The following is a 27,647-nucleotide window of genomic DNA, read 5'->3' as shown; positions in this document are numbered from 1 at the left end:
GTTCTTTATTTACAACCACCTCAAAATAATTTTACCCATCTCAAAAACAAAAATCCATGAGGATTTTAAAACAGATAATTTTTAAGAAACCAGGTTTATATGAAGACCTATGGTGATTTAGGCTAAATATAAGCAAAAACTTCTTCCTCATCTATTTTCAGCGCTGCTTTAATGTGTTTCTTCCATCAACAACCTTTGTGACACCTTAAATGATGATGAAAAATTAAACAAAAATGTTTCACAAAATACAGCTAAGAACAGTAAATTCTCCCACTAATTAAAGAGTTCAAAGAAAAACTAAAGAAATTAAGGTGAAATAAAAATCTATTCTCTAAACAGCATCATCGTGAATGTTGCTATTTATTTCTCCTCAGCCTTTCTTCTAAATACAGACACATAGACAGAATTATTTTTCAGTGAAAATCATATTTGGTAAAGAAAGATGTGCTTTTCTCTGAAGGGAGGAGAGAACTTCCATTTTACTTATGGTCTCGTCTAAATATTGATGGAGACTTTGGACTCAAAAGGCTTCCACAGCCTTGGCAGCTCATGTCAAGAGCCTCTGGTGATCACTGACGTCATACATAAGAGTGTTAACTGTTAAATTAACAACAGGACTCACTGTACACTTACTCCCCATGTAGGACCTCTGTCCTCAGTGTTTGTACTATGAGAATTAACTGTAAAATTTGTTCTCAGTTTTTATATTTGCTTATATGTGTGCAAATTGTTGAAATCTATTTATTATAGAGTTGGTCTTCTGTGTATAAAGTTAATTGAAAATAAATCTTAATGGAGAATGGGACTGGGACTGGGAATGGGAGAGGGAGGAGGAGGTAGGGTGGGTGTGGTGGTGAAAGGACGAGTATGGTGGGAAGAATCTATATTCTGAAAGTTGTACTTACGAAGTTTGTACTCATTAAATAAAAGGTTTCTTTGGGGAAAAATATATCATATTTGGTATCACCTTTTTAGACTACATGGATAGTGCACTAATTCTGGTTGTGTGTCTCCAATAAATAACAACCTGCATGGAATTAGGCAGAACAGTGGCTCTACTAGTCCTGTGTATGCAATTTTGTGTTTACATTCTCTTAACATATTGAAATTATTTCTCCTGGTCATTTAATGTTCCCAAATAATTATTTTAATAACATGTAACAACTAATGCTTTTATAAATAATTTAGCATTTCATTTATTAAACATATAGTTTCCAGTTTTTCACTACAATAAATAATACAGCCAAGATTTTATATATGTTTCTCTATATACAAAATACTGATTAAGGAGAATGAATATACTAAATGCTGCTCAAAGTACTCTGGAGAACAAAAAGTATTAAATATCCGCAGAAAGTATAAAATGTTATCCAGTCAACCAATGGGCATTTTCATCTTTTTAAATCATTGCTTGGGGTGAACAGTAAGGTGGTGTCATTGTGGTGCAGAAGGTTAAGCTTCCGCCTAGGATACCCCAATCCATTTCAGAGCGCCAGGTCAAGTCCCAGCTACGCTGCTTCTGATCCAGATTCCTGCTAATACATGCTGGGGAACAGCAGATAATGACTCAAGTGCTGGGGCCCCTGCCATCCAGCTGGGAGACCCAGATGGAGTTCCCAGCCCCTAGCTTCAGCCTGGCCTATATCTGGCTATTGCAGGCATTTAGGGAATGATGCAGTAGATGGAAGATCTAACTCTCTGTGTGTGTGCATGTGTGTGTGTGCATGACTTCACCTTTCAAACATATGAAAATAAATATTTTTAAAAAGCATTGTTAAATTGCAAATATACCTCTTTATACATTAATGTATTAATATACACTAATTTTTAATATGAAAATGACCATATTAAGAAGGTAATCAACATTTAATGATTTATGTTACAGCCATTTCTAGTCACATTAAACAAGGATATTACAAACCTGGAGCCATAGAAACTTTATTCTTCTCTTCTAAAATAACTTTCCCATCAAAACTCATAGCAGGCAGCATTCCCTGCTGGAAAAAGATTACATTCTCTTTTTTTAAACCAAAGTACTTATGTTTTGTGAAGAATTCTTTTGTAGATTCCATTGTTCTGCCACTGGTCATTATATACCTTACAAGAGAAAAGTAGATCTCTTAAGCAAGAGTGCTGTGCGAATTAGAGCAAAATATAGTTCTGTTTTCCAAAGTGAAGAAAATCGCTAAGGGCACTTGCTTCTTATTTTTCCTTCCTTCTTCTTTTTCCTGGATATGACACACTGATTAGCTGCTGTGCAACAAGAACTTCTTCCCACAATTTCATCAATCCTTGCATATAAAATAAATCTAACAACATTCAACATAGCTCCAACAACAGAAAACCCGTATCTGGCTTATTTACTTAGAACTCAGTGAAAGTACTTTATAAAATTAACACTCCCATTTTAAATAAATAGGAAGAAAAAAGGGATTGCAATGATCTCTCGTGGCTCTTTTCATCAGAATTCGAAATGGTAGCTGGGCTCTGCTCACCCTCCATTTAGAATCATAAGAGTATAATTATACTCTTCGTTGTCACAAAACTCCAACTCATACTAGTGTGGCAAAGGAGGGAAAAAGAAACAAACTATAACCACAGTTAGTAACTGTAGTAGTACACATAGGTAGGGGTTGGGTTTTTGTCTGCTTTGGTTACTAATTTGGCCCCAGCACCTAAAAATAGGCAATTAATATTTGTTGAATGAATAAATGATTGAAGAAAAGGGTATAATTGCCCATCACAGTCATAATTTGTCTAATAAATTTTCCTGGTTGTTTAGAACATTGAGTGCAAAAAGTATAGGCATGATTTAGAAGATTAGAAAACAGCCAGCTAAACTTCCCCGCATACAAAAAGAACAGAAATTCTGAGTTGTATAGAGATGAAAGGAAGAGAAAGAAGACATTCCAACATGATAGTAGGAGGCCAAAGCTGTGTAAGCAGAATGTTGGCTGCTTAGAACACAGATGTTCCTCAAAAATCCCACAGGAATCAAGATGAAAAAATAGCTCACAGCAGCAGGCTAGCACTGATGCTGAGAAGAGCTAGAAAAGCTGGGAAAACTACAAAAAGCATAGTTTTAAAGGCAGCAAAGTTGCAGAAGCTACATGGATTGCAATTAAAAATCCAGAGAGGAAAACCCAAAGGGAAATTAAGGACAGACAGCTGCCTTGTCCTGAGGGTATTTGCTGATTTGTGGGTACAGTTTAGTGGCTGAGTGAGCTCGGACCAGAGGCTGCCACAGGGGGACAGAGACACCAGCAGAACTTTTGTTGGCCACATGGGACTGAAATAATCAAACACACAATTAGTTTTCCCCCAAAGAATGTACGAACTTCCAAAACTGCTCTGGAGAAGATATTAAAGACTTAAAGTAAAACACTTCTAAAAGGCAGAGCACAACTCAGACTTAGGAGGCAAATACTGAGCAAGTAGTAGGCCCTGAAAATATGGCACACTGACACAGACAGAGAACACAAGTTTGGATCTTAGCAGAGAAATCAATGCAGCTCTTATGTGAAGTGTGCATGGAGGAGGGGAGAGTGTGGAGAGCTCCGATAACCTGGGACTTGAACCAGCACTCCCATATGGGATGCCAGTGTTGTGAGCAGCGGCTAAACAGCTCCACCACCATGTGGGCCCCCATATATTACTTCTAATGTAAGAGAGTATTTATTTCAAAAGTTTGTGGAAACTGGAATTAAAACCTAAGTTATCTGAAGTCAAGAAAAAAATCTGAGGCCAGCGCCATGGCTTAACAGGCTAATCCTCCGCCTTGCGGCGCCGGCACACCGGGTTCTAGTCCCGGTCGGGGCGCTGGATTCTGTCCCGGTTGCCCCTCTTCCAGGCCAGCTCTCTGCTATGGCCCGCGAAGGCAGTGGAGGATGGCCCAAGTGCTTGGGTCCTGCACCTACATGGGAGACCAGGAGAAGCACCTGGCTCCTGGCTTCTGATCAGCAGGATGTGCCGGCCGCAGTGGCCATTGGAGGGTGAACCAACAGCAAAAAGGAAGACCTTTCTCTCTATCTCTCTCTCTCACTGTCCACTCTGCCTGTCAAAAAAAAAAAAAAAAAAAAAAAAATCTGAACTCATATCTGGGAAGTCTCCAAAACGTTCACAGAAAAATGTCCATTATGAAAAAACAAACTTGTATTCAGAAAACATGGTACCAAAATAAATTTATCTTTTAATCCCACTTTTCTAAGAGCTTTTTAAAGTATCTTCACATATAATAAATTATACCTCTCATGAAAAATTAGTAGTACCAAGAAATATGTCTGCTTATATATTCTTAATATTATAGAATAACATCCGTTCAGACACACTCCCATAATGCGACCTATCTTACCATGGAATGATGCATTTGTTGCCATAACGTTTTTCAGCTAACTGTTGGAGCTTCAGAATACGCTCTGCTTGAATCTGAAAAAGTGTCTTGTGGGATGGCAAACCAACATCATACATGCCCTTGGGATATGCAACTCCAAGTCTTGTCCCCTGCCCACCAGCTAGAAGAAGGACTGCCACTTTGTTCTGAGAGATCTGGGAAAGTCCTAGAAAAGAAAACATTTGTGTCATAAAACATCTACAATAACACTTAAACATACATACATTAAACATACACAGGTAGCAACAAAGACCCAACATACCAGCATAAGGTATCGAGAGAAAGGACTCCATATAGAGTCATGGATGATACTCTTTCTTTAACAGAAGCATGTTTATCACTAAAACAGTTAAATTTATGTAACACAACCAAACACCAAACAATTAATGAAAGATACACTTTAAAGAGTTAATATAACATTTTATTTTCTGATAAGTTCGGGAGGCAAAGATGAAGAAATATTCTAAATGTTTTGCAAGAACTTGACTACTCACTAGATGAAGTTAAGTTCAAAAAAAGGATAAAAGAAAATACCAAGTTTCAGGATGAATGGCAATGCTATTAAATTACTTCCAGCCTATAAATATCAATCAGTAATAAATAATTAATCAATGAACATGAAAATATATGAAGCAAATTACTACCATGTAAATGTAAAGAAAAGAAACCTTTGGGGTCAGCATTGTGGAACAGCAGATTAAGCCACTGCCTGTGACACCCACATCCCATGTTGGAGCACTGGTTCATGTCCTAGCTGCTCTGCTTCCAATCCAGGTCCCTGTTAATGTGCCTGGGAAAAACAGCTGAGGATGGCCCAACTACCTGGGCCCCTGCTACTCAGATGGTATTCCAGGTTCCTGTGTTGGGCCTAGCCAGCACCAGCCTTTGCAGCCATGTGGGGAATAAACCAGTGGATGGAAGATCTATCTCTCTCTCTCTTCTCTTTGTCACTGTGCCTTTCAAATAAATAATCTTTAAAAAAAAAAAAAAAAGAAAAGAAACTTTCAATTAGGAAATCAGTATAGTATAATGGTTAAAAACCAGGCTCTGAAGTTAGAGTACCTGATTTGAAACCCACCTCAAATGAATGAATTTGGGGGATTATCCACAAAGCACAAAAACATTCTGTATCTTGATTGGGGCAGTAGTTATATGGGTGAATACCATGGTTAAAACAAAATTATGCATTTTATTGTATGTAATTATACTCTAATAAAATTTGTTAAGGTATCTTTTCAAAAAATGGGCCGTCTACAGTAGCTCAAAAAGAAATGAAACTAAGAGTCTTTTTATTACAGATTTATTTCTTCTGTCTGGAACCTGTCAGCTTTCACCAGTTGAATATTCATTATAAAGTAGTTATTAAGCATAATGCTTGAATAAAAATGTTATCCTCTGAACCAAAAAATTCAAGATGGATTGAAGATACAAATGTAAACAAAGTAAACTGTATAGTTAATGAAAAACAGAGAATTTAATGTGGATTAAAACAGAATTTCAATGTGGATTAAAAAGACAAACACCAAAATCTTGCCAGATTCCATTTCTGGGACTCAGCTCAGCACTGAGGTAGAGCAACTTGTGAGAAGAGGCTGCATGGAAATCTCTGGCAAGTTAGAAAAAAATGTAGAATATCAGATGACATTAAAGCAATGGTTGATGGGGCCCGCACTGTGGCGCAGTGGGTTAACGCTCTGCATCCCATATGGGCACGGGTTTGAGCTCCGGCTGTTCCACTTCCGATCCAGTTCTCTGCTATGGCCTGGGGAAGCAGCAGAAGATGGCCCAAGTCCTTAGGACGCTGTACCCATGTGGGAGACCCAGAAGAAGCTCCTGGTTCCTGCCTCCTGACTTCAGATCGGCACAGCTCTGGCCATTGCGGCCCTCTGGGGAGTGAACCAGCAGATGGAAGACCTCTCTCTCTCTCTCTGCCTCTCCTCTCTCTGTGTAACTATGACTTTCAAATAAATAAATCTTTAAAAAAAAAAAAAGCAATGGTTGACAGTGTGTGTACTTATTTCTTGAGTTTCATAGTTTCATTAAAACTCAGAAACTTTGTGAATGAACCTGGACATTGGCCATAACTATAAATAAGACTGAAGAGGCAGTGGTATCTACCATCAGTTACTATTATTTTAAAATCTTTATCTAATTTACAAACTTTGTGATTTATGTGATTTTGATATATTGGGTTTTCTTAATGCTAATATACTAGTTCATTATGAATAAAAAGAAAAATTAAATAAACCCCTTATAAAATCAGTACTGCCCTCAGTCTGAATTCTATAATTTTGCTTCATCAGTAAATAAATATAGTGAAAGGACATTATTCAACAACTATTCCAGCAACTATTTTTTCAATTAAAAAAGTTAAAAGCACATTGTCGGCCAGCGCCGCAGCTCACTAGGCTAATCCTCCGCCTGAGGTGCCGGCACTCTGGGTTCTAGTCCCGGTTGGGGCACCGGACTCTGTCCCGGTTGCCCCTCTTCCAGTCCAGCTCTCTGCTGTGGCCCAGGAGCGTAGTGGAGGATGGCCCAAGTGCATGGGCCCTGCACCCGCGTGGGAGACCAGGAGAAGCACCTGGCTCCTGGCTTCGGATCGGTGCAGCGCCGGCCGTAGCAGTCATTTGGGGGGTGAACCAACGGAAGGAAGACCTTTCTCTCTGTCTCTCTCTCTCACTCTCTCACTGTCTAACTCTGCCTGTCAAAAAAAAAAAAAAAAAAAAAAAGCACATTGTCTACTTCTATGATTTTCACCTTTGATATGAAACTGGCCTTAACTACTTCAGTTCTAATTTTCTCTCCTTCTTGCTTGCCTGGAAGGTGAATTGTCATTGTTATTACCTCCACAGAATATAAGTGTACCTTATCAGAGTTTAAAAATAAGAAAATAGGCCGGCGCCGTGGCTTAACAGGCTAATCCTCCGCCTTGCGGCACCGGCACACCGGGTTCTAGTCCCGGTTGGGGCGCCGGATTCTATCCCAGTTACCCCTCTTCCAGGCCAGCTCTCTGCTATGGCCCGGGAAGACAGTGGAGGATGGCCCAAGTCCTTGGGCCCTGCACCCGCATGGGAGACCAGGAGAAGCACCTGGCTCCTGCCTTCGGATCAGCGTGATGCGCCAGCCGCAGCGGCCATTGGAGGGTGAAGCAACGGCAAAAAGGAAGACCTTTCTCTCTGTCTCTCTCTCTCACTATCCACTCTGCCTGTCAAATAAATAAATAAATAAATAAAAGTTAAAAAACCACTGAAGAATTGATAAGCATTTAAAAAAAAAATAAAATAAAAATAAGAAAATAAAATTAGGGGTAACATTACAACCCAAAATAGTAACTATAATCTAAGAGGCAAGTCTAAAGATAACAGGTTCAGAGAAATTAAGAGTCCTACCCAAAGTCACAGAGGTAGTAAATGGAACAAGGATTACATTCTGACTCCAGGGCCTGTCTAGTCACACTCACTACACTGCCTCCAGCAGCTCTCACCACACCCAAGCGTTCAAGGGACATATTACAGCACCATGATTTTTAGGTGCATAAACTTCCTTCCTATTTCTTTGTTGCCCTTTCTTCTCTTTTCCACTGAATTCCCAAGGGTTTGTGGGTTTTTTTCTGTCTTATCCACCCTTTCACACAGAAAAGCTACTGAATAGGGAAGAGTCAACATTCACTTCCAGATTGCCAGCAACAACCAGGGTTAGGCCAGGCCAAGGAACTCTAGCTGCCTCTCCTATATGGGTGGTAGGAATTCAAGTACTGCCTCCCACACACATTAGCAGGAAGCTGGATCAGAAGTGCATAGTAGCCAGGACTTAAACCAAGCACTCCACTACAGGATACAAGCGTCTCAAGTCTTGCTTAACCCACTGGACAATGCCTACCCCTAAACTTATCTTTTAATCTCATTTTCTACAAGTTTTGAAGTACCCTCATATACAATGTTATATTATACACCTAGCATATCTGAAACACCGCTCTAGATCACATCAAGCAGGATAAATAAAATTTAAAAATAGTTTGTCCATTCAAGTAAGATTTTGCTATAAAGCAAGTTTGTGTGTTTTTTGTTTTTTTTTTTTTAAAAGATTTACGTATTTGAAAGGCAGAATTACAGAGAGGCAGAGGCAGAGAGAGAAAGGTCTTCCATCCACTGGTTCACTCCCCAGATGGCCACAATGGTCAAAGCTGTGCCAATCCAAAGCCAGGAGCCAGGAGCTTCTTCCCAGTCTCCCACGTGGGTGCAGGGGACAAAAGACTTGGGTCATCTTCTACTGCTTTCCCAGGCCATAGCAGAGAGCTATCAGAAGTGGAGCGGCCGGGACTCGAACCGGTGCCCATATGGGATGCTGGCACTGCAGGCAGCAGCTTTACCCACTACACCACAGTGCCAGCCCCTATAAAGCAAGTTTTGAATCATTTTAGAATTGCAGATAATAAACTATGAGCCTGGACACTTGCATTCCAACAAAAACTGTTAGAATCAGAAATATCTCTGGACGTCTTCAAAAAAGTTCTAGGTACATATGTCTTATTTTGAACACAAAAGTCTTTGTCCTTTTTGTACTATATATGTTCTTCATATGGCACATGTATTTTAGGTTGTTTTATTATTAATATGTCTCCAGACATTCTTTCTGAATCCTTACTTTTACTCTCAGTCCAAAGGTAAATCATTTCCCTCAGCTACCTTACCTGAAGAATGTAAAAGCCATGTTCCCAGAAGCCAGCTCCACGTCTCAGCTCCTGCTCACTGATGCCCCTCAATGCCATTCAGTGCTTCCAGTAGGTTCCAACCAGCTATCAAAATATCCCTGAATAAACTTATGTTTTCCTTCGATTGGTTCTCTAAACTATTGCTTCATTCTAATTTTCCATTTTTTTCAGTTTTAAAGGCTTGCTAACCAGCAGCTCATTGTGGCTCAATTCTTTATTCAAATAAAGAAGTACTGGCATGTGTTTGTTTCCTAAACCCCTTTTGCCAGACTTCCTTCGATTCTTCTTCCCCCCTGTGGACCTATCTTGGAGACCATTTCTGAAAAGGGGAATGAGATAACCCCTGCTATGTGTACATTTCCAGGTAAACATTTGTATCTCATCTCTATCTAACCACAACTATCATAATGAGTTATATAATGTAATCCATATATTTTTAAAAAGGTTTCTGCATAAGCTTCTTCCTGCCTCTCAGTTAAGAGTAGAGAGAGAAAAAAAAAAAAAAGAGTGGACAGAGAAAAACAAGAGGAAAGAAAGCAGTGTCTGGAGTATAAAGGCCAGTTGCAATTCAAAAACAAATGCAGCTACAGATGTTGTTCACGGTATTGAATTGTGTGTACACTGGTTAAAGCAGACATCCACTTCAGCTGTGTCACTGCACCAAGTTCCAAAGTTTATCAAAAGTATGTAACACATAAACTAGTATCCTTCTTATACTGACAGATAAAATACTGCTTGAAATTAAGTGGGCCAATATGATTCAGTAAACTTTTTAGTTACATGTCAATTACACATTACTTCAAACTGCATTTGTCATAACATAAATTTCATATGGGTAGCAGTGCACCAACACAAACAATGTTATTTGATTATAAACACACTGAGCCATGTGGCAATTAGAAACTTAGGAAATTCTCCTGTCCTAAAGCTACTTTTTCAGAAGAAAAAAGACAGCTAAAAGTGCATCACTATATCAACCTTTCCATCTCTCCACTGTAAAACACAGAGTTAATAACTCTCCTACAGAAGTGACTTCAATAGGCATCATATCAGAGGCTAAAAAGATTTATTTTTTTCAAGCTACACTGAGACATTGCAGGGGTACAGTGTATCTCTCTCCTTGATAATCATGTGTTTTGGATCTGAGAGAGTCTGAGCACTTTTCCTGATAATATTCACAACAAACAAGGCAAAGAGTTTACAGTGGCCTGTCAGAGGTCAAATGGTTCCTGGATAACTTCCTGCTTGAACTAGTTTCTCCCACACACTAACTTGGCCATAAGCCAGAATCAAGGAATGCAGTATAGGTGCTTTCGAAATAGAGCACCACCAGCGCTTTCATTTAAAACGCCAGCACTCTGAAACAAGTGGGACAGATAGGTTCTTCAACTTGTGGAAATAAAGCAGAGCTATCCAAGAGAGGTATTCAGAGGAGATATTTTAAGACTTTAATTTTTAATCATATCTTTCAGCTGCAACTGTTTCCCGAAATTGTTAAGCCCAAAAAGCAGACTAATCAGGAAAATTTCCATTTGAACCAGTTTTATATACAAGAGGATTGCTGTAAATTTCACTTAGCATAATAATGGCACTGTGATTAGGAAGATGCCACATATTTAGAGATACAGAGAACACATGAGGGTCAAAATGATGGTATTCAGGGCTTAGATTAAAATATTTCAGCAAAGAAAAAGAAAAATGAAGAAAATGTAGCAAAAATTTGAGGAACAAGGTGGCATGGGGGGGGGTTCACTAAACTCTGTCTCAAAATATGAGTATCTTGGAAGTCTTTCATAGCGACAAATTCTTGAGCAGGTAACAAGACTATACACAAACCGTAACCCCAATGTGTGCTTATATGTGTGTGCATGTGTGTGTGTATCTCTCTTTCTCTCTGCCTTTCAAATAAATAAGTAAATTTCTAAAAAGAATGGGGGTTTTTAATACGGAAACATATCTTTACTAAAATGACTTTCTCAGTAAAGTTCCCAGGTACTTCTCTGTCAAGACTGCAGCTCTGTACATGAATGGTCCTCCAGCTGTTCCCCTACATTTGTCTCTACACCTAACCAAAAAAACTTCAAGAAATAAATTAAAGCAAGCTTTTTCTCCAACAATAAGCATAGTGGTCACTTCTGTATTCATCCTTCAGAAATAAAGAATATTCCACCCTCAGTGTTAAAATGTAATTATCATCTCAATAACTACTAGATATTTTGAAATTACTATACAAAGCTTTCATTTTTCCTAACCTGAAAGAAAAAAAAAAAACTGTCCTTGATATAATTACCAGGATCTTCCTACTAGCTGAAAAATAAAGTCATAATCTTCAAAATGGGAATCTCTTCCCTTTGATAACTTACTGAGGAAACTTTGTTTTGTTGTGAATTTGCAAACACAGGGCAGTTACTGGCTAAGTAAAAAGGATGTAATGTCAGTTATAAAGTCTCCTCCACCCCTGCCACTTAAATCATAAATAAATATTGTTCTTTGACAGTAAGCCAAAAGGAAGTTTGCTTTGCTCCTTCTTATACTACACGTGGCATATAGCTCCAGATTATAGTTTAAATGAAATATCATAACTGTAGATTAGTTCCACAGATTCCAACAACAAGGTCAAAGAAGATTCAAAACGCAGAAATTAACCACTGAAATTCCCAAAGTCAAAGCTATGACTTCCCATAATAATTAATACTAAGTCTTCATCTCATGAAATCCCAACGTGAAATACGTGCAGGTAAGACACTAGAAGGCAACGAGAGCCCTATGTGGCTTTTGTTTCAGAGTGGCAGTCTTCTTGAAACTCAAAGAAGGAAGGAGGGGAGGTTTGATGAATCCAAAAATAGGAGTCACGGTATCACTAAACTCTATTTGAAAATTCTTCTGGAAGTCATTCTCTTACATCTCAATAGCAAAGGCCCATTCTAAGAAGCTCATGTAGCTACTAGTCAGCATTTCAAACGTGAAAGTCACCTCTCTGAAGAGCATCCAATCATTTTCAACCTGTTTTTCTTTTTTCTTTTTTTTTTTACTTCCAAACCCTTTTATATAAAACCTCATGTAACAATCGAATACACAAAACAGAAAAACAGTAGAGGCCGGTGCCGCGGCTCAATAGGCTAATCATCCGCCTGTGGCACCGACACACCAGGTTCTAGTCCTGGTTGGGGCACCGGATTCTGTCCCGGTTGCCCTTCTTCCAGGCCAGCTCTCTGCTATGGCCCGGGAGTGCAGTGGAGGATGGCCCAGGTCCTTGGGACCTGCACCCACATAGGAGACCAGGAGAAGCACCTGGCTCCTGCCTTTGGATCAGTGCGGTGCGCCGGCCGTGGTGGCCATTGGAGGGTGAACCAACGGCAAAGGAAGACCTTTCTCTCTGTCTCTCTCTCTCACTCTCCACTCTGCCTGTCAAAAAAAAAAAAAAAAAAAAAAAAAAAAAACACAGTAGAAACAGTAGCTCATATAGTAGAAAGATAAACAGGGTAGAAACCTACATGCTTAATATCTATGCCCTCCCATGTGATTTATTATGTATTTACCAAGGGCAGAGATAAAAAGAGAGTTCTCATCCACTGTTCCACTTCTCAAATGCCTGCAGCAGCCAGAGTTGGGAATGTAATCCAGGTCTCCCACATGAGTGGCAGGTACCCAATCAACTGAGTCATCACTTGCTGCCTCTCCGGCACATATCAGCAGGAAGTTGGAATGGGAGTAGAGCCAGGACTCGAGCCCACGCACTCCGATAAGGATCAGGGCATTCCAAGCAGCATCTTAATCACTATGCCAAGCGCCTGCCTCCAACCTCCACATATAAGACAACTTTCCTAGCAGTGAAACCATTAGGGCTCTTTAGAACAGTTTGAAAATCAGTAAATGTACAAGTCTAAATAAAGTTACTAAGAGGTATACAGATAGTTAATAATGGCAGTTATAATTTTTTGTCAAGGGTACCAAAGAATAGAAGACAAAAACCACTATGGTACAAATATAGACTACAAAACTATACATATAATATTACTGTGCATCTATTAAAGTAAATGTGTATACAACCAAATACCAAGTGGCAATATGAGCAAGTAAAAATGCAGGCTTTAGACCATAAGGTTATCAGCACTTGCTGTTATTTACATACTATTTTTTGCAACAAAGTGATTTCTTTTAAAAATGAAAGAAGGGGCCAACGCTGTGGTGCAGCAGGTTAAAGCCCCAACCTGAAGCACCAGCATCCCACATGGGCACCAGTTCAAGTCCTGGCTGCCCCACTTCCCACAGAGTTCCCTGCTAATCTACCTGGGAAAACAGGGGAAGAAGGCCCCAAGTCCTTGGGCCCTAGCAGCCATCTAAGAGACCTGGAAGAAGATCCTGACTCCTGGCTTCAGACTGGCTCAGCTCCAGCCATTGCAGCCATTTGGGGAGTGAACCAGCAGATAGAAGACCTCTCTATCTCTCTCTCTCTCTCTACCCCTCTCTGTAACATAAAATAAATCTCTGTACATAAAATAAATCTTAAAAAAAAAAAAAAAAGAAAATTGTTAGTCCAATCTGCTCCTTTATAGCTGAAGAAGTGAGGTTCAGATTTGACAAGGAACAAACACTCAATGGCCTCGGCTATAATATTTAGTCAACCTTTTACTTAGGAATAGATTATAAAAACCACAGCTCTCAGCTCCACCTAAAAGCTACAGTTGAGCTATTTTGCCATTCACACATTAGTACTACTTAAGGGAGCAGATTTTATAATATGTTTCAGGATAAAAAGCCCTGGAGAAATTCAACAAATACTTACTGACCAACTTATAGATGCAAAACTCTGTTCCAAGTGGCACACATATACAGATAACTAGCACACGGACTGCTCTTCAACAGCTTACAAGGTTATGAGCAAGACAGACATGTAGGCCGGAGCCGTGGCTCAACAGGCTAATCTTCCGCCTAGCGGAACCTAGCACACCAGGTTCTAGTCCCGGTCGGGGCGCCGGATTCTGTCCCGGTTGCCCCTCTTCCAGGCCAGCTCTCTGCTATGGCCCGGGAGTGCAGTGGAGGATGGCCCAAGTGCTTGGGCCCTGCACCCATGTGGGAGACCAGGATAAGCACCTGTCTCCTGCCTTTGGAACAGCGAGGTGCGCCGGCCGCAGCGCGCCAGCCACGGCGGCCATTGTAGAGTGAACCAATGTCAAAAGGAAGACCTTTCTCTCTGTCTCTCTCTCTCACTATCCACTCTGCCTGTCAAAAAAAAAAAAAAGACAGACATATACAACTTTTATAATAAGATAGACTGGAATAAAAGCATGAACAACTAATTCTAACTGGAGGCCCAGAAGAAAAGTTCATGGATCATTTTATGTGGTGAACCTTAAAGAATGAGTGTTCTCCACACTCCAAGTAGCAGAGCCACTGTACTGCACAATTCCAATATCTGACACTATAATCTGACCCAGTTAGGTAGAAAAAATGCAAAGGCAGACCAAGTTAAGGACAAACCTGAGCAAAGCCAGGAAAGGCATCATATAAAGGTCAGGGTAAAGTGAATTATTTGGTTGATAATGTGCAGCGGTCAGAAGTATTTACAAGAGTGAAGATTGGAAAGGCTAGGGCCAGGTCAGGAAAGGGTCAGATTAAGCCAGCTTCTACTTAAACACTTAATTTGTGCTTCAGGAATAAGAAATCTAGCAGAAATGTAGAAACTGAGGGAGAGACTATAGGCAAATTAAGGCTTGAAAGAGAGGCGGCTTGAATCCAGCGTGAGAAATAAAAGAGAATGCAGGGACCAGCAATGGGAGACATTGCAGAGGTCTTTGTAAAAAATTTGTCACTTTTGGTTGGTCATGTGGTTTACAGCAATATGAGAGTCAAGCCACCAGCTATGTGATTCAGCTACTGCAGTAATTTAGTACATCTCAGAACCAGCTTTAGAACAAACATGCACATGATAGGTACCTTCACTTTCCCAGACCTGCAGCTGATCTTGATCCCTCGTAGCACTGCCCAACACCTCTCGAGGGACAGGTTCCATGCGTGCATCCACTTTCTTTTGGTGAGAGGACTGGGTAAATCCTTCAATGGCCTTTTGGAAAAAGAAGTTCAGTTCCTCAAAGTTCATGGCCTGGAGCTCTGCATAAAGTTCTACCTGCTGGGCTTCTTCCAGCTCATCCCAGAACTGTAGCAGCTGTTCTTGCCCAGCTTTGGACAACCTGAGTCTGAGGTCGTTAACATTCATAATGCTCTAATGGCCAAGCTCTGTGAAAACAGTAATGTAATTTCTGCACTTGTAAACCTAAAAGAGAAAAGGAATTAACAGCAAGTCAGAGAGTTTCCTCCAAACCTGAGGGTTTTCTTCCTAAAAAAACAAGTTATGATCAACACTTTGGTCAATAACAGACCACATACACAATGGCAGTCCCATAAGATTATTTCCCCCATTGACATAGCCATCTTCATTTGTGTCAGTCTATTCTGTAATGTTTATACAACAGAACTGCTTAATGGCACATTTCTCAAAACACATTCCTTTCAGCAAATGACAAATCAATGAACATTTTTAAAATTTGGTGTTAAGAAAATTACACTCTGCCTTTCTATCCTTCAATATTTCTAAGAGATCAGAGTTATAAGAAAATAACAATTAGTATTGTAGACCAAGCACTACACAAAGTACTTCATCCATATAGTCTCATTTAATTTTCAACTGTATGGCATAGGTACATTACCACTACTTTACAGCCCAGGAGACTGAAGCATAGAGAAGCTAAACAACTCGGCAATTGGTGGAGCCAGAATGTGAAGCCAGCAGTCTCATTCCAGGGCTCACACCCCTTGCCTTGCTTAGTTACCACTGTATTATTCCTCTGACCACTAATCTATCATCTAAAAACACCTCTCCTTTTATTTCTCATGATAAAATAACTGTTGCTGTATTCAGAATACAACAACAGTCATGAAGATGGGACCACCGATAATCATGAAAAACACATTTCAACAGCAACTTCTGCTGTTAAATTATCTCTACTCACTATGAACTTGGATCCTAGTTAAGGAGGGAAAGACAAACAATTAAATACATTAAAAAAAATCAGTGGATAAGATAATGATTTTATTTACAGAGTATTCTATGATAATATATCAAAATTTCAGCCGTGAAAAGGAGAATGAGAAAATATTTACTCTATATGCCTAATACAAAGGAATACAAGAAGAGATAGGCATTGTCTAGAAAGAATTCACAAAAGCTTGATCTAGCTGTGCCTGGAGGGTTGATCAACTACATAGATTAGATTAGGGAATGAGCAGGATCTTCTGGCAATGAGGAGTGACAATGGAGAAGAGAAGGAAAGTGAACATTTTATGTAGAATGATAGGAAATAGCTTAGGGTATGGCTAGAACATGAACAGACTTGAAAACAAGTAAAGGAATGTAAAGCTAATAGGATAAACACCAGGAAGCCAACAGTAGTTTACTAAACAGGGTAGTATCACTGTGCCTTAGACAGATAAAAGGAGCAATGGCATAGAAGAGATTGTAAAGAGTGACAACTAGAAGCAGGAAAACAAGTTAAAAGAGAATTGCAGGTATAATAAACCAAAGGTCTGAACCAGGTTAGTGCAGAAGTAATAACCGTGAAAGTGATAAATTTGAAGGTTACTGCATTGCAACTGCTTAGATGTCATTGATGGAGGAAAAATAGATACCAAAGAAACAATCCACTTATCCTCTCCTCCCATAAGAATAGTGAAAGGTAAACATGGTATTAAGAGCACCATTCTAGACTTCAGCTGAATCACTTAACTTCTCCATGCCTCTGTTTCCTTACCTATAAAATAACTCTAATAACAGTACCTACCTCGCCAGGACCATTAAATATCAAGCATCATTTACAACCTCAGGTCAAGAAAACATGTATGTCTCCTGAGCGACATTTAGATGTTTACTTACCACCTACAGTGCAGCAGGAAAATTCTAATTGCTTTATAAACACCAGTTCATTTAATCCTCAAACAACTCTGAAGTACTGTTATTTATATTATTTTTACAAAGGAAGAAACTAAGCCACAGAAATAACTTGCTCAAAGGTCCCACACAAGTAAAGTGCTAAAGCTGGGATTCAAATTCAAACAAGCTGACTGCCAAATTCATAACCTTAACCAGTATGCTGCAGCGCCTCTCAGGAGTGAGAATTTCAGCATCTCCGTGGGGATGAGAGGATGGCCAGAGGAAGAGAGAGGGAAACACAGTATTTGTACTTGATTTATTCAGAAATATGAGACACAACTGACTATTTCTGACTCACTTTCTAGAAATGAGCTCACAAACCAATGGAAATGGAGGAAGCAAATGCACAGAACAGGTGGGGGAGGAACTTTCAGGATGAATACTTCCCTTGAAAAAGCATCTTTGCTTTCTGTTCTATATTGGGCATGTCAATCTGAATCAAAATTTCCTAGAAATAATCTTAACTAGTGTCCATTCAAAACCAAGTTGAGGAAAGATATTATTCTCCAAGAGAGGCACATAATCTCTATTTTTTTCTTTTAATTATATATCCAAGATTGAAGCAACAGACTGACTTCAAGACTCTTATAAAATCAATTCCAAACTACATCAGAACATAAGATTAGGTGTGTTACACTGCCAACTTTTATTTCTGGCCTGTCATTTGGATTTTCTTCAGAGATAGCATACCTCAAGTGTGAAATGATACTATCTATAAAATACCCTTTTACAAATTACCACTGATTCATACTCCAACCAGCCTTTCTATATCAAATGAAAATGAAATTTTATTATCAGTGGGAGACACAGTTCTGGTTGTTCATTACCTAAGACCCTCATCCCTACCTCCAAATACCCTTTCAGTCTTCTTTATCATCAGAAACCCACTCATCCTTCCAGACAGAAGTGAATCTTTACAGGTTTGGGAATCAAACAAAACTGCCTTTTATTATTGGCTCTATTGCTTCGACTAAGTCACAAATACTTTCAATTTTTATATCTTCATTCATAAAATGTGAAAAATAGAGTTTTCCTCACAAGGTTCAGAGGCCTAAATTAAACAATGCTTAGAACAATGAGAAAATGAGGTTCAAAGAAATTATTTGCCCAAGGCTATAAACATAATCAGTAGAAAAAGAGGAATTTTTGTCCCAGATCTACCTGACTCTAAAGTTTATTTTCATTCCATAATACATTATTCATAAAAGCAGAGGAAATGCAAAGAATCCAACCCAAGGTCTCATTTTAAAAGAAAGGCAGTACAGTGTGGTGGTAACCTGCACTGGGCTCTCGAAACTGGCTGGGTTCATACTCAGCTCCACCATATTCTATGCTTTTGAACTTGAGCAAGTTACTTAACCTTCTTGTACCTCAGTTTTTCTCATCTATTAAATGAGAATAAAAACGGCAGTTCTGGCCGGTGCCGTGGCTCACTAGGCTAATCCTCCACCTGTGGCGCCGGCACCCCCAGTTCTAGTCCCGGTTCAGGCACGAGGTACTAGTCCCGGTAGATCCTCTTCCAGTCCAGCTCTCTGCTATGGCCCAGGAGGGCAGTGGAGGATGGCCCAAGTGCTTGGGTCCCTGCACCTGCATGAGAGACCAGGAGGAAGCACCTGGCTCCAGGCTTCAGACCAGGAGGCAGCACCGGCCATAGCGGCCATTGGAGGAGCTAACCAACGGAAGGAAGACATTTCTCTCTGTCTCTCTCTCACCGTCTACAACTCTCTCTCTGTCACTCTCTCCTAACTGCCTGTCAAAAGATTTAAAAAAAAAAAAGGCAACAGTTCCTTCTATGGTTGAGAGGATTAATGCATCAGTATGATGAACAGCATTTAAAACAATGCCTGGGGGGCCAGTGTGGTAGCATAGTGGGTAAAGCCGCAGCCTACTGTGACACCGTCATACCATGTGGGCAACAATTCATGTCCTGACTACCTTACTTCCTATCCAGCTCCCTAGTAACGGCCTGGGAAATGCAGTGGAAGATGGCTCAAGTGTTTGGGCCTCTGCCACCCATGTCTAATGCCGGATAAAGCTCCTGGCTCCTGGCTGCTGGTTTCAGCCTGACCCAGCCCTGGCCGTTGCAACCATTTGGGGAATGAGCCAGTAGATGGAAGATATCTCTCTCTCTCTCTCTCTGTGTGTGTCTCTCTCTGTAACTCTGCCTTTCAAATAAATAAATAAATATTTTTTAAAAATCTCAAAAGAATAAAGTGTAGATGTGAGACAATGGTGTGTTAAAGTGGTAGTGAAGGTAGGCCGGCGCTGTGGCTCAACAAGCTAATCCTCCACCTAGCGGCGCCAGCACACCGGGTTCTAGTCCCGGCCGGGGCACCAGATTCTGTCCCGGTTGCCCCCCTTCCAGGCCAGCTCTCTGCTATGGCCCGGGAGTGCAGTGGAGGATGGCCCAAGTGCTTGGGCCCCTGCACCCGCATGGGAGACCAGGAGAAGCACCTGGCTCCTGCCTTCGGATCAGCGCGGTGCACCGGCCGCAGCACGCCAGCCGCAGCGGCCATTGGAGGTTGAACCAACGGCAAAGGAAGACCTTTCTAGCTCTGTCTCTCTCTCACTGCCCACTCTGCCTGTCAAAAATAGAAAAAATTAAATTTAAAAAAAAAAAAAGTGGTAGTGAAGGTGGATTGTAAAGTTGGCCTACAGGATCAGGTAATGGATTGAATGTGAACTGACAGAGAAAGACAGGAATTAAGCAAAGATGTTCCAAATAGTGTTGTCATATACTGAAGATGGGTAAACACTATGATGGAAGCAGGTTTAGGTACATGCGTAGGCAGTGGGGAGAATCCATACATCACTTTCGGTCATGTTAAATTTGACCAATTAAACAATGCTTATTAGACAATTAGAAATGCTGGTTACACTGCAAAACTTAGTAGTCTAGAGTTGAGGCAACACCAAAAAAAAGATAAACTTTTAATGTTGTTAGCATCCACAATACTAAGTTATAGACTGAATGAGATCACACAGGAAATGAAGATACAAAATCAAAAAAGTGTAGCAGATAAAGCCACCGCCTGAGGGGCCAACATCCCATATGGTTGCTGGTTCAAGTCCCAGCTGCTCCACTTCCAATACACCTCCCTGCTAATGCGCCTGGGGAAACAGAAGAAGATGGCCAATTACTTGGGTCCCTGAAGCCAATGTAGGAAACTGAAAGAAGCTCCAATCTCCTGCTTCAGTCTGGCTCAGCCCTAGTGGCCATCTGGGGAGTGAATCAGCAGATGGAATATCTCTTACTCACTCTCTCTCTCTCTCTCTCTCTCTCTTTCTGTAACTCAGACTTTCAAATAAATAAAATACATCTTTAAACAAAATCAAAGAAGTCAGAAGACAGCCTTGGACACTTACTAGTGCATTAAAAGGCATTTCTATTGATTTATATAAGTTTCAAGAGTTATGGTACCATTAATTTTTAAAAAGTTATAAACATGAGTTAAGAGGGATGGATTTATACTAAACTACTTTCCAAGGAATGGGGTCTCATTTACACTACTGCTTTTGTCCAGTGTAAGGAAGCATATTGCAATGGAAAGACCAGCAGCAAACCAAGTAAGCAAAGAACAGGAAATTCTAGTTTTTGAGCTCCCCATTATTTGCCCTGTGCAAGTCATTTCACTTCTCTGCTTACATTACTTTATGGAGCTAAGACAACCAACCTTTGTCATACATCCTCAACAGTCAAGAGGGTAGAGTACTGTCTACAGAAAGCAAATGCAGGGGCCAGTGCTCTGGTGCAGTGGGTTGATGCCCTGGCCTGAAGCGCCAGCATCCCATATGGGCACTGGTTCGAGTCCCAGCTGCTCCTCTTCCGATCCAGCTCTCTGCTATGGTCTGGGAAAGCAGTAGAAGATGACCCAAGTCCTTGGGCCCCTGCACCCACATGAGAGACCAGGAAGAAGCTTCTGGCTCCTGGCTTCCTATCAGCACAGCTCCAGCTGTGCAGCCAATTGGAGAGTGAACCAGCAGAAGGAAGACTACCCCCCACCCCAGCCTTTCCTTTCTTTGTGTAACTCTTTCAAATAAATAAATAAATCTTAAAAAAAAAAAAAAAGCAAATACAAATATAGTACAACATTTTAAGTTGCATATCAAACTTTTCCAAAAATGTTACTAGATACTCATCCACCTTCAGATGTCTGAGAAAATGGGCTCATGCAAATAAGACAAGTCATAAGTTAAACTTTGTTCTCTTGGCCCAAACCACGGCAGCTTGCAAAGGTTTACAGGGCCACATAAGCTCATTTACATGTTATGCAATGTTCTTAATGTTACAACCAAACTTGAGTTTTGGACCAGCATAATTTATTTCCAATGTTTACATGAAGCAGATACAACCATCTCCATGCCATAAAAATTGTACCATATTTCCCACTAGTGCCAGTAAGGGGCATGTGCATATTTAGGTAAGCAGCAATGAGTTTCAATTAAAAGACAATCAAAATCTGGAAAAGCTGCCAATCTTCTCTGGAATTATGATAAAACTAGGGTATTTGCCCACAGCCTAAAACATCTATGTCAAAGTTATAACAAATTTGGTAATTATCAGAGCCGGTACTGTGGCACAACATGTTAACGCCCTGGCCTGAAGCACCAGCATCCCATATGGGCACTGGTATGAGACCCGCCTGCTCCTCTTCCAATCCAGCACTCTGCTACGGCTTGGGAAAGCAATAGAAGATGGCCCAATTCCTTGGGCCCCTGCATCCGGGTGGGAGACCTGGAAGAAGCTCCTGGCTCCTGGCTTCAGATTGGCACAGTTCCGGCCGTTGAGGCCAGTTTGGGAGTGAACCAACGCATGAGGAGCTCTCTCTCTCTCTCTCTCTCTCTCTGCCTCTCCTCTCTCTGTTTAATTCTGACTTTCAAATAAATAAATCTTTTAAAAAAAAAAATTTTTTTTTTTTGACAGGCAGAGTGGATAGTGAGAGAGAGAGACAGAGAGAAAGGTCTTCCTTTTTGCCGTTGGTTCACCCTCCAATGGCCGCTGCGGACGGCGCATCTCGCTGATCCAAAGCCAGGAGCCAGGTGCTTTTCCTGGTCTCCCATGCGGGTGCAGGGCCCAAGGACCTGGGCCATCCTCCACTGCCTTCCCGGGCCATAGCAGAGAGCTGGCCTGGAAGAGGGGCAACCGGGATAGAATCCGGCGCCCCAACCGGGACTAGAACCCGGTGTGCCGGTGCCGCAAGGCGGAGGATTAGCCTGTTAAGCCACGGCGCCGGCCAAAAAAATTTGATAATTATCCACCAATATCAAATATACCTTTATGTGAATCTAAGTACCAGTATTAAAGAAATCCAGTATTTCCTTCCTTTTCTGGTCCACCCTCTGCCCTATCTCTACTGTAATAGGTACACCCGCATAAATCTCTTCAAAGTTTGGGAAAACAATATTGGTGTTGAGCCCTAAGCACTGAGTGAATCCTACAAACGTTTGGCAGCTCAGCCTGTGAGGGCTTCCTTGGTTCTGGCCAAGCGAGCCAGCTAACAGTGAGGAAACAGACAACTGCCTCCCCCGGGGCCCACACCCAGCCAATTTCACCTAAAAGTCCTCCAACTGCGTAAGGACATACACAGACTCGCGTAAGCAGTGCTACCTGGTTTCAGGTTTCAGAAACCCCGGGCACACACACACAGCACAGGGTCAAGTCAGCCTTGCTACGATCTTCGAGGAGACAGCTGTTCAGCACACGTGTGCTCTCAGTCCTCCAACCCCATCCTTCTGCTGGGCCGAACCTGGGGAGAGCCAGGGACCCCAATCCTCTCCCTTCCCCCTCTCCCAGGATTCCAACACAGTGGCGAGCAGGCTTTGTCTCACGGTCACCTCGCCCACAGGTATCCCCTAGCCTCGTGGGCGCTCTCACGCACACTCAAGACACCCCAAGCCTCTCCCACCTGACATTTCCAGCGGTCGCTTGTCCCCTCCGGAGGCCCGCCAACCTAGGCTTAACTGACCACAGAGCCCAGCTTTGGAACCCGACCCCCAATCCCCAGCCAGGTGAGGCCCGGCTCCCAGCCCCAACCGCATTCACAGAGCCCTCGGACCCCAGACACGGCCCCAGGACCTCCTCCTCCTCCCCCAACGACCGCGTCCACCCCGCGGCGCCCTCAGCCCATCCTCCGGCAGCCCAGCCCGCACACGCGCGGGCTGCGTCGCCGGGATGGGTGCAACTGCGGGACGCCGAGCAGGGCGCGCGTGTGCCGGCGGGCTCCTCGGCCAATGCCAGCAGCTGGCGCTGGGCGCGTCCGTGCGGCGCGCGCCCCGATCCGCGCGTGTGGCCGCGGGCTCGCGTGGGGGGCCGGACCCGGCCCTCCGCAGTCCTCGGTCTCGGGTCCCGTCGCCCCCTAGCTCGACTGGGAGCCCCCTCACCTCTCTCCGCAAGGCCACACTCCACCCAGCTCCTTCGGCGCTGCCACACATCGGCGTCCCGCGCCTGCTCGGAATATATACACTCATCCGCGGGGCCGGGGCGGGCCGCGAGCTGGGACCGAGGGGAGGGCCAGCTCCGGCCACCCCGCCCCTCCGATCGCGAGGAGTGGCCGCGGGTGTGGGGAGGAGCGGAAGCCAACGGCCCCGACACGTCAGCGCCAGAAGCGCAGGCGACCCGGCGGGAGCCGAGAGGGGGACTCTGGGTGGGGCCTCCGCGCGTCAGTCATTCTCCGGCCCAATGGGGACGACCCTGGAAGCCCATTCAGCAGACGGCCCCGCCTCCCCAGCGCGCCAGCTGGGCGGGGCAGGGAGGTGTCCGCGGCGTCCTCACGGAGGGGCCGGGCCGGCGACGCGAGCGCCTGGCGGGTTCTAGGGGCCCCGACGATCCCGAGTGGTTCCGCGAGGGGCGAGCCCCTGCTTTTTAGCGAGCCTCTTGGCCCAGCGGCGCAGGAGGCACTCCGTGTCCGGAACGAATAACGGAGCTGGATGAAGAGCTGCGTCTCGGGTTGGCGGCTTTCCGAGCGCCCACGTGGCTGATGTCTGAGGAGAACCCTCCAGGGCGGGCCCGGCGCGCCCTCTGACCTTGGGGCGGTCATTTCCGAGTCCAGGTCGCCGGACGCCGGGCAGGGCTCGGCCAGCCTGTCTAGTGGTATGTTGAGTCCCAAGTGTGCGAAGACAGGCCTGTTTCCTTGTCGCACAGACAGACGCAGAAGGAAAATGCAATGAAGATATTAGGTACCCTGAGACAGCGATGAGCGCGCCAGTGAGAGCCAGCCCGGGTCAGCTTTGCCTTGCTGGGGACTCAGCCCTCTCTGGGGTTCAGTGTTGCCAAGGTGGTGGCTGGACCGAATGGGCTCTACGGCCACTCCAGGCCAGTGTTTCGATCGTGTTATATAACCTCCTCGTATAGGTGAGCACACACAACTTACGTATTAACCACTATGGCCTTAGAAACTGTAATTGCATTTAAACTGTTGTACGTTGCACGGTGTTTCAAAAGTCCAACAGGATGAAAATACCGAAGGCACCCAGAATTCGGTGCCTCTCTTCTGCCTGCCTGAGTGCAAGGACCTTTTCATTTCCTTCACCAATTAATTTACAAAATTGTCCGCCACGGGCAAGTAACAACAGAAAAATTTAAACTCGGTGAGGAATGCTGGTAGAATTACATTCAGGAGATTGAAATAGTCTTCATGTTTTGTGATCCCAGAACTTTGATTCATTTATTTGAGTGATGTATAATGTAGAGATTGAAGAGAATGGGGCCTGATAGGATGTGGGCGTCTTTATTGCTTGGAAAGTTAATTAACTCTTACATCAGTTTTATCACCTATAAAATTCAGAGGGTGTGGGCATGTGGCATAGTGGTTAAATTGCAACTGGGTGGATGGAAGGCCTTTCTGTTTCTCCTCTCTCTCTGTGACTCTACCTCTCAAATAAATTAATTAAATCTTTTTTAAAAAATTGCCACTGGGAAGGACTGCATCCCACATCAGAGTGCCTGATTCCAGTGAGTCCCTGCTCCTTAGCTTTGGAACCAACTTGCTGCTAATGCGCACCCTGGGAGGCAGCTGTGCTGGCTCAGGTACCTGGGGTCCCTGCAGTCCGGGTGACCCTGAGACCCAGACTAGTTCCAGACACCTAGCTTTGTCCTACCCAAGCCCTGGCTCTTGCTGGCATTTGTGGTGTGGACCAATTGGATGGCAGCTCTGTGTCTCTGCCTTTCAAATAAAATGAAAATAAATAAATGTTTTAAAACATAAATAAAGAAAATGATAAAAATATCCGTAGTTGTTGCAAGAATCAAACCAACCAACACAAAGTGCATACAACACAAGTGAATAGAACAGAGTAAACACTAAACTTTAGTTATTGTTACTTATGAGTGCTTACTCTATGTCGGAAAATTTGAGCTAGCTGTGTGACATTGAGTAAGTTATTTAGCCTCTCTCAACTCCAATTTCTTGTTTATAAAATGAAGATTATGCCACCTTCAACTGAGCATAGTAAAAGTTAAATGAGAAAGAACTTAGAATAGTGCCTGAAATACTATACACATTCTATAAATCTTAGATGGATGAATTAATAAAGATCCAAAATCAGGGCCCGTGTTGTGGCATAGCAGGTAAAGCCACCACCTGCAGTGCCTGCATCCCATATGCACTCAGGTTCACGTCCCGGTTTGAACCTCCAATCCAGCTCTCTGCTGGCCTGGGATAGCAGTAGAAGATGGCCCAAGTCCTTGGGCCCTGCACCCAGAAAAACTGGAGTTTTCTGGAGACCCAGAAAAAACTCCTGGCTTCTGGCTTCAGATCGGCACAGCTCTGGTTGTTGCGACCATCTGGGGAGTGAACCAGCAGATAGAAGACCACTCTCTCTCTCTCTCTCTCACTCTCTCTGCCTCTCCTTCTTTCTCAGTGTAACTCTGACTTTCAAGTAAATAAATAAATCTTTAAAAAAATAAAGATCCAAAATCATTATTAGAAAACTATTCAAAGGAAAAATGGAGAACTGAGGTCCAGCACAAATGTGTTTATTGTAAAATCAAAATTCTACTCTTATCTTTTTTGTTGACATCTTTTTTTTCTGGTTACTAAGCATAAAAAAAGGCCTTAATCCCATTTCATCAGCTAAATAACCAGAAACTTCTCATCCTGAAGGGTCCCTGGTCCTTCAAAGTACTTCTAGAGCTAATGGAAGAAAAAAAAGGCAAACGTCTTCATTCTCCCTATGATTACTTAACATTACACAGAGCGTATCAGCTAATCCATCTAGACCAAAGGAATCCTAAGAACTTAAGGGGCTGGCACTGTGGTGCAGCGGGTTACAGCCCCAGCCTACAGCGCCAGCATCCCATATGGGTGCCTGTTCGTGTCCGGGCTACTCCACTTCCAATCCAGCCCCCTGATAATGCACCTGGGAAAGCAGTAGAAGATGGCCCAAGTCCTTGGGACCCTACACCCACATGGGAGACCTGGAAGAAGCTCCTGGCTCCTGTGTTCGAATCGGCTCCACTCCGGCCATTGTGGCCGTTTGGGGAGTGAATCTGTGGATGGAAGACCTCTCCGTCTCTACCTCTCTATGTAACACTGTCTTTCAAATAAATAAAATAAATCTTTAAAATTAAAAAAAGAGCTTAAGAATTAGGAAAAATGAAAAAAAAAAGAATTAGGAAAAATGAGAAAAACTGCTTAGATTTGCAAATGGCATGGGAGTATACTTGGAAAACTCTAGAGAATCAATGAGAAGCCTAGGATTTCAAGGAGGTAGAAAGCTGTAAAATAAACCCATAGAAATAGTTTTCATTTACACAAATTATAATCAATTAGAATATATGAGGGTAGAAAAAAAATCCCATTTGTAATAGCAACAAAGAAAAATAAGCAAAACCATATATAAATAAAACTAAAAATTCCTTAAGGCCACAAAAGGTAGTTAATCAAATGGAAAAATGCTTCATGTTAAATTATAAATGACACCCTTTGTTAAAATATAAACTAATAAATTATACAAATTGATTCTGAAGTCCTCATGAAAAAGCATGCATGAATAGCTGGGAAAACAGTTTTTAAAGCTACAATAGGAAATCTACCTACCAAATATTATAATATGCTATGAAGCCTCAATAATTAATACAATCTGGGGCTGACGCATGAATAATAACAGTGGAATAGACTAGAAAGTCCAAGAATCAGCCCAAGTACATATGGAAATTTACGGTATAATACAGCTGAACTCAACCATTGGAGAAAAAAATGAATACTAAATTAATGGACAACTGGGTAGCCACTTGTAAAAAATAAAAGCAAGGTCCATATTTCACAGTCACAAGAATAAACCCTAAGGGTAAAAGATGAAATCACAGAAGAAACCAGTACTATTCAACTGCCATAAAGAAAAAGAATGAAACCAATATGCGCTGATAAGACATGGCTCTCAGGATGTACAGTTACACTACAAAAATGCAGTGCAAGGGAGTATGCATAACTGAAAGAAGGATAAGTAAGGCAAATGGACACATTTATTTTTGCAAAAAATAAAAAGTGAAATGAGTTAGCTACAGGAAGGGGATAGAAACCCAGTGGAAAGAGATGTGCTGCTTCTCCACATATAACCTT

General features: G+C 42.3%; 1 protein-coding gene and 1 long non-coding RNA gene across 4 annotated transcripts in view; one reads left to right on the top strand and one right to left on the bottom strand.

Annotated features, from left to right (window-relative positions):
* Positions 1 to 23,600, bottom strand: part of UAP1 (UDP-N-acetylglucosamine pyrophosphorylase 1) — a 43,274-nt gene extending 19,674 nt beyond the window's left edge. For all 3 annotated transcript variants that reach the window (XM_062192636.1, XM_062192637.1, XM_062192638.1), the window contains exons 1-4: positions 23,470 to 23,600; positions 15,039 to 15,375; positions 4,352 to 4,556; positions 1,922 to 2,097 (exon numbers count right to left, since the gene is read on the bottom strand). In XM_062192636.1, coding sequence (XP_062048620.1) covers positions 1,922 to 2,097; positions 4,352 to 4,556; positions 15,039 to 15,318 — 661 coding nt within the window. In that variant the 5' untranslated portion in view covers positions 15,319 to 15,375; positions 23,470 to 23,600. The remainder of the gene's footprint in view (positions 1 to 1,921; positions 2,098 to 4,351; positions 4,557 to 15,038; positions 15,376 to 23,469) is intronic.
* A 287-nt stretch (positions 23,601 to 23,887) lies between these two features.
* LOC133761089 (uncharacterized) overlaps positions 23,888 to 27,647 on the top strand; it is a 37,161-nt gene continuing 33,401 nt past the window's right edge. Inside the window, exon 1 of the long non-coding RNA XR_009866028.1 lies at positions 23,888 to 24,439. This is a non-coding gene — a long non-coding RNA (uncharacterized LOC133761089). The remainder of the gene's footprint in view (positions 24,440 to 27,647) is intronic.

Source organism: Lepus europaeus, chromosome 5 (assembly GCF_033115175.1).
Source record: "Lepus europaeus isolate LE1 chromosome 5, mLepTim1.pri, whole genome shotgun sequence".
Classification (NCBI taxonomy): Eukaryota; Metazoa; Chordata; class Mammalia; order Lagomorpha; family Leporidae; genus Lepus; species Lepus europaeus.
Note: the sequence above shows the minus strand (reverse complement) of the source record. Positions and strands in the feature narration are given on the sequence as shown.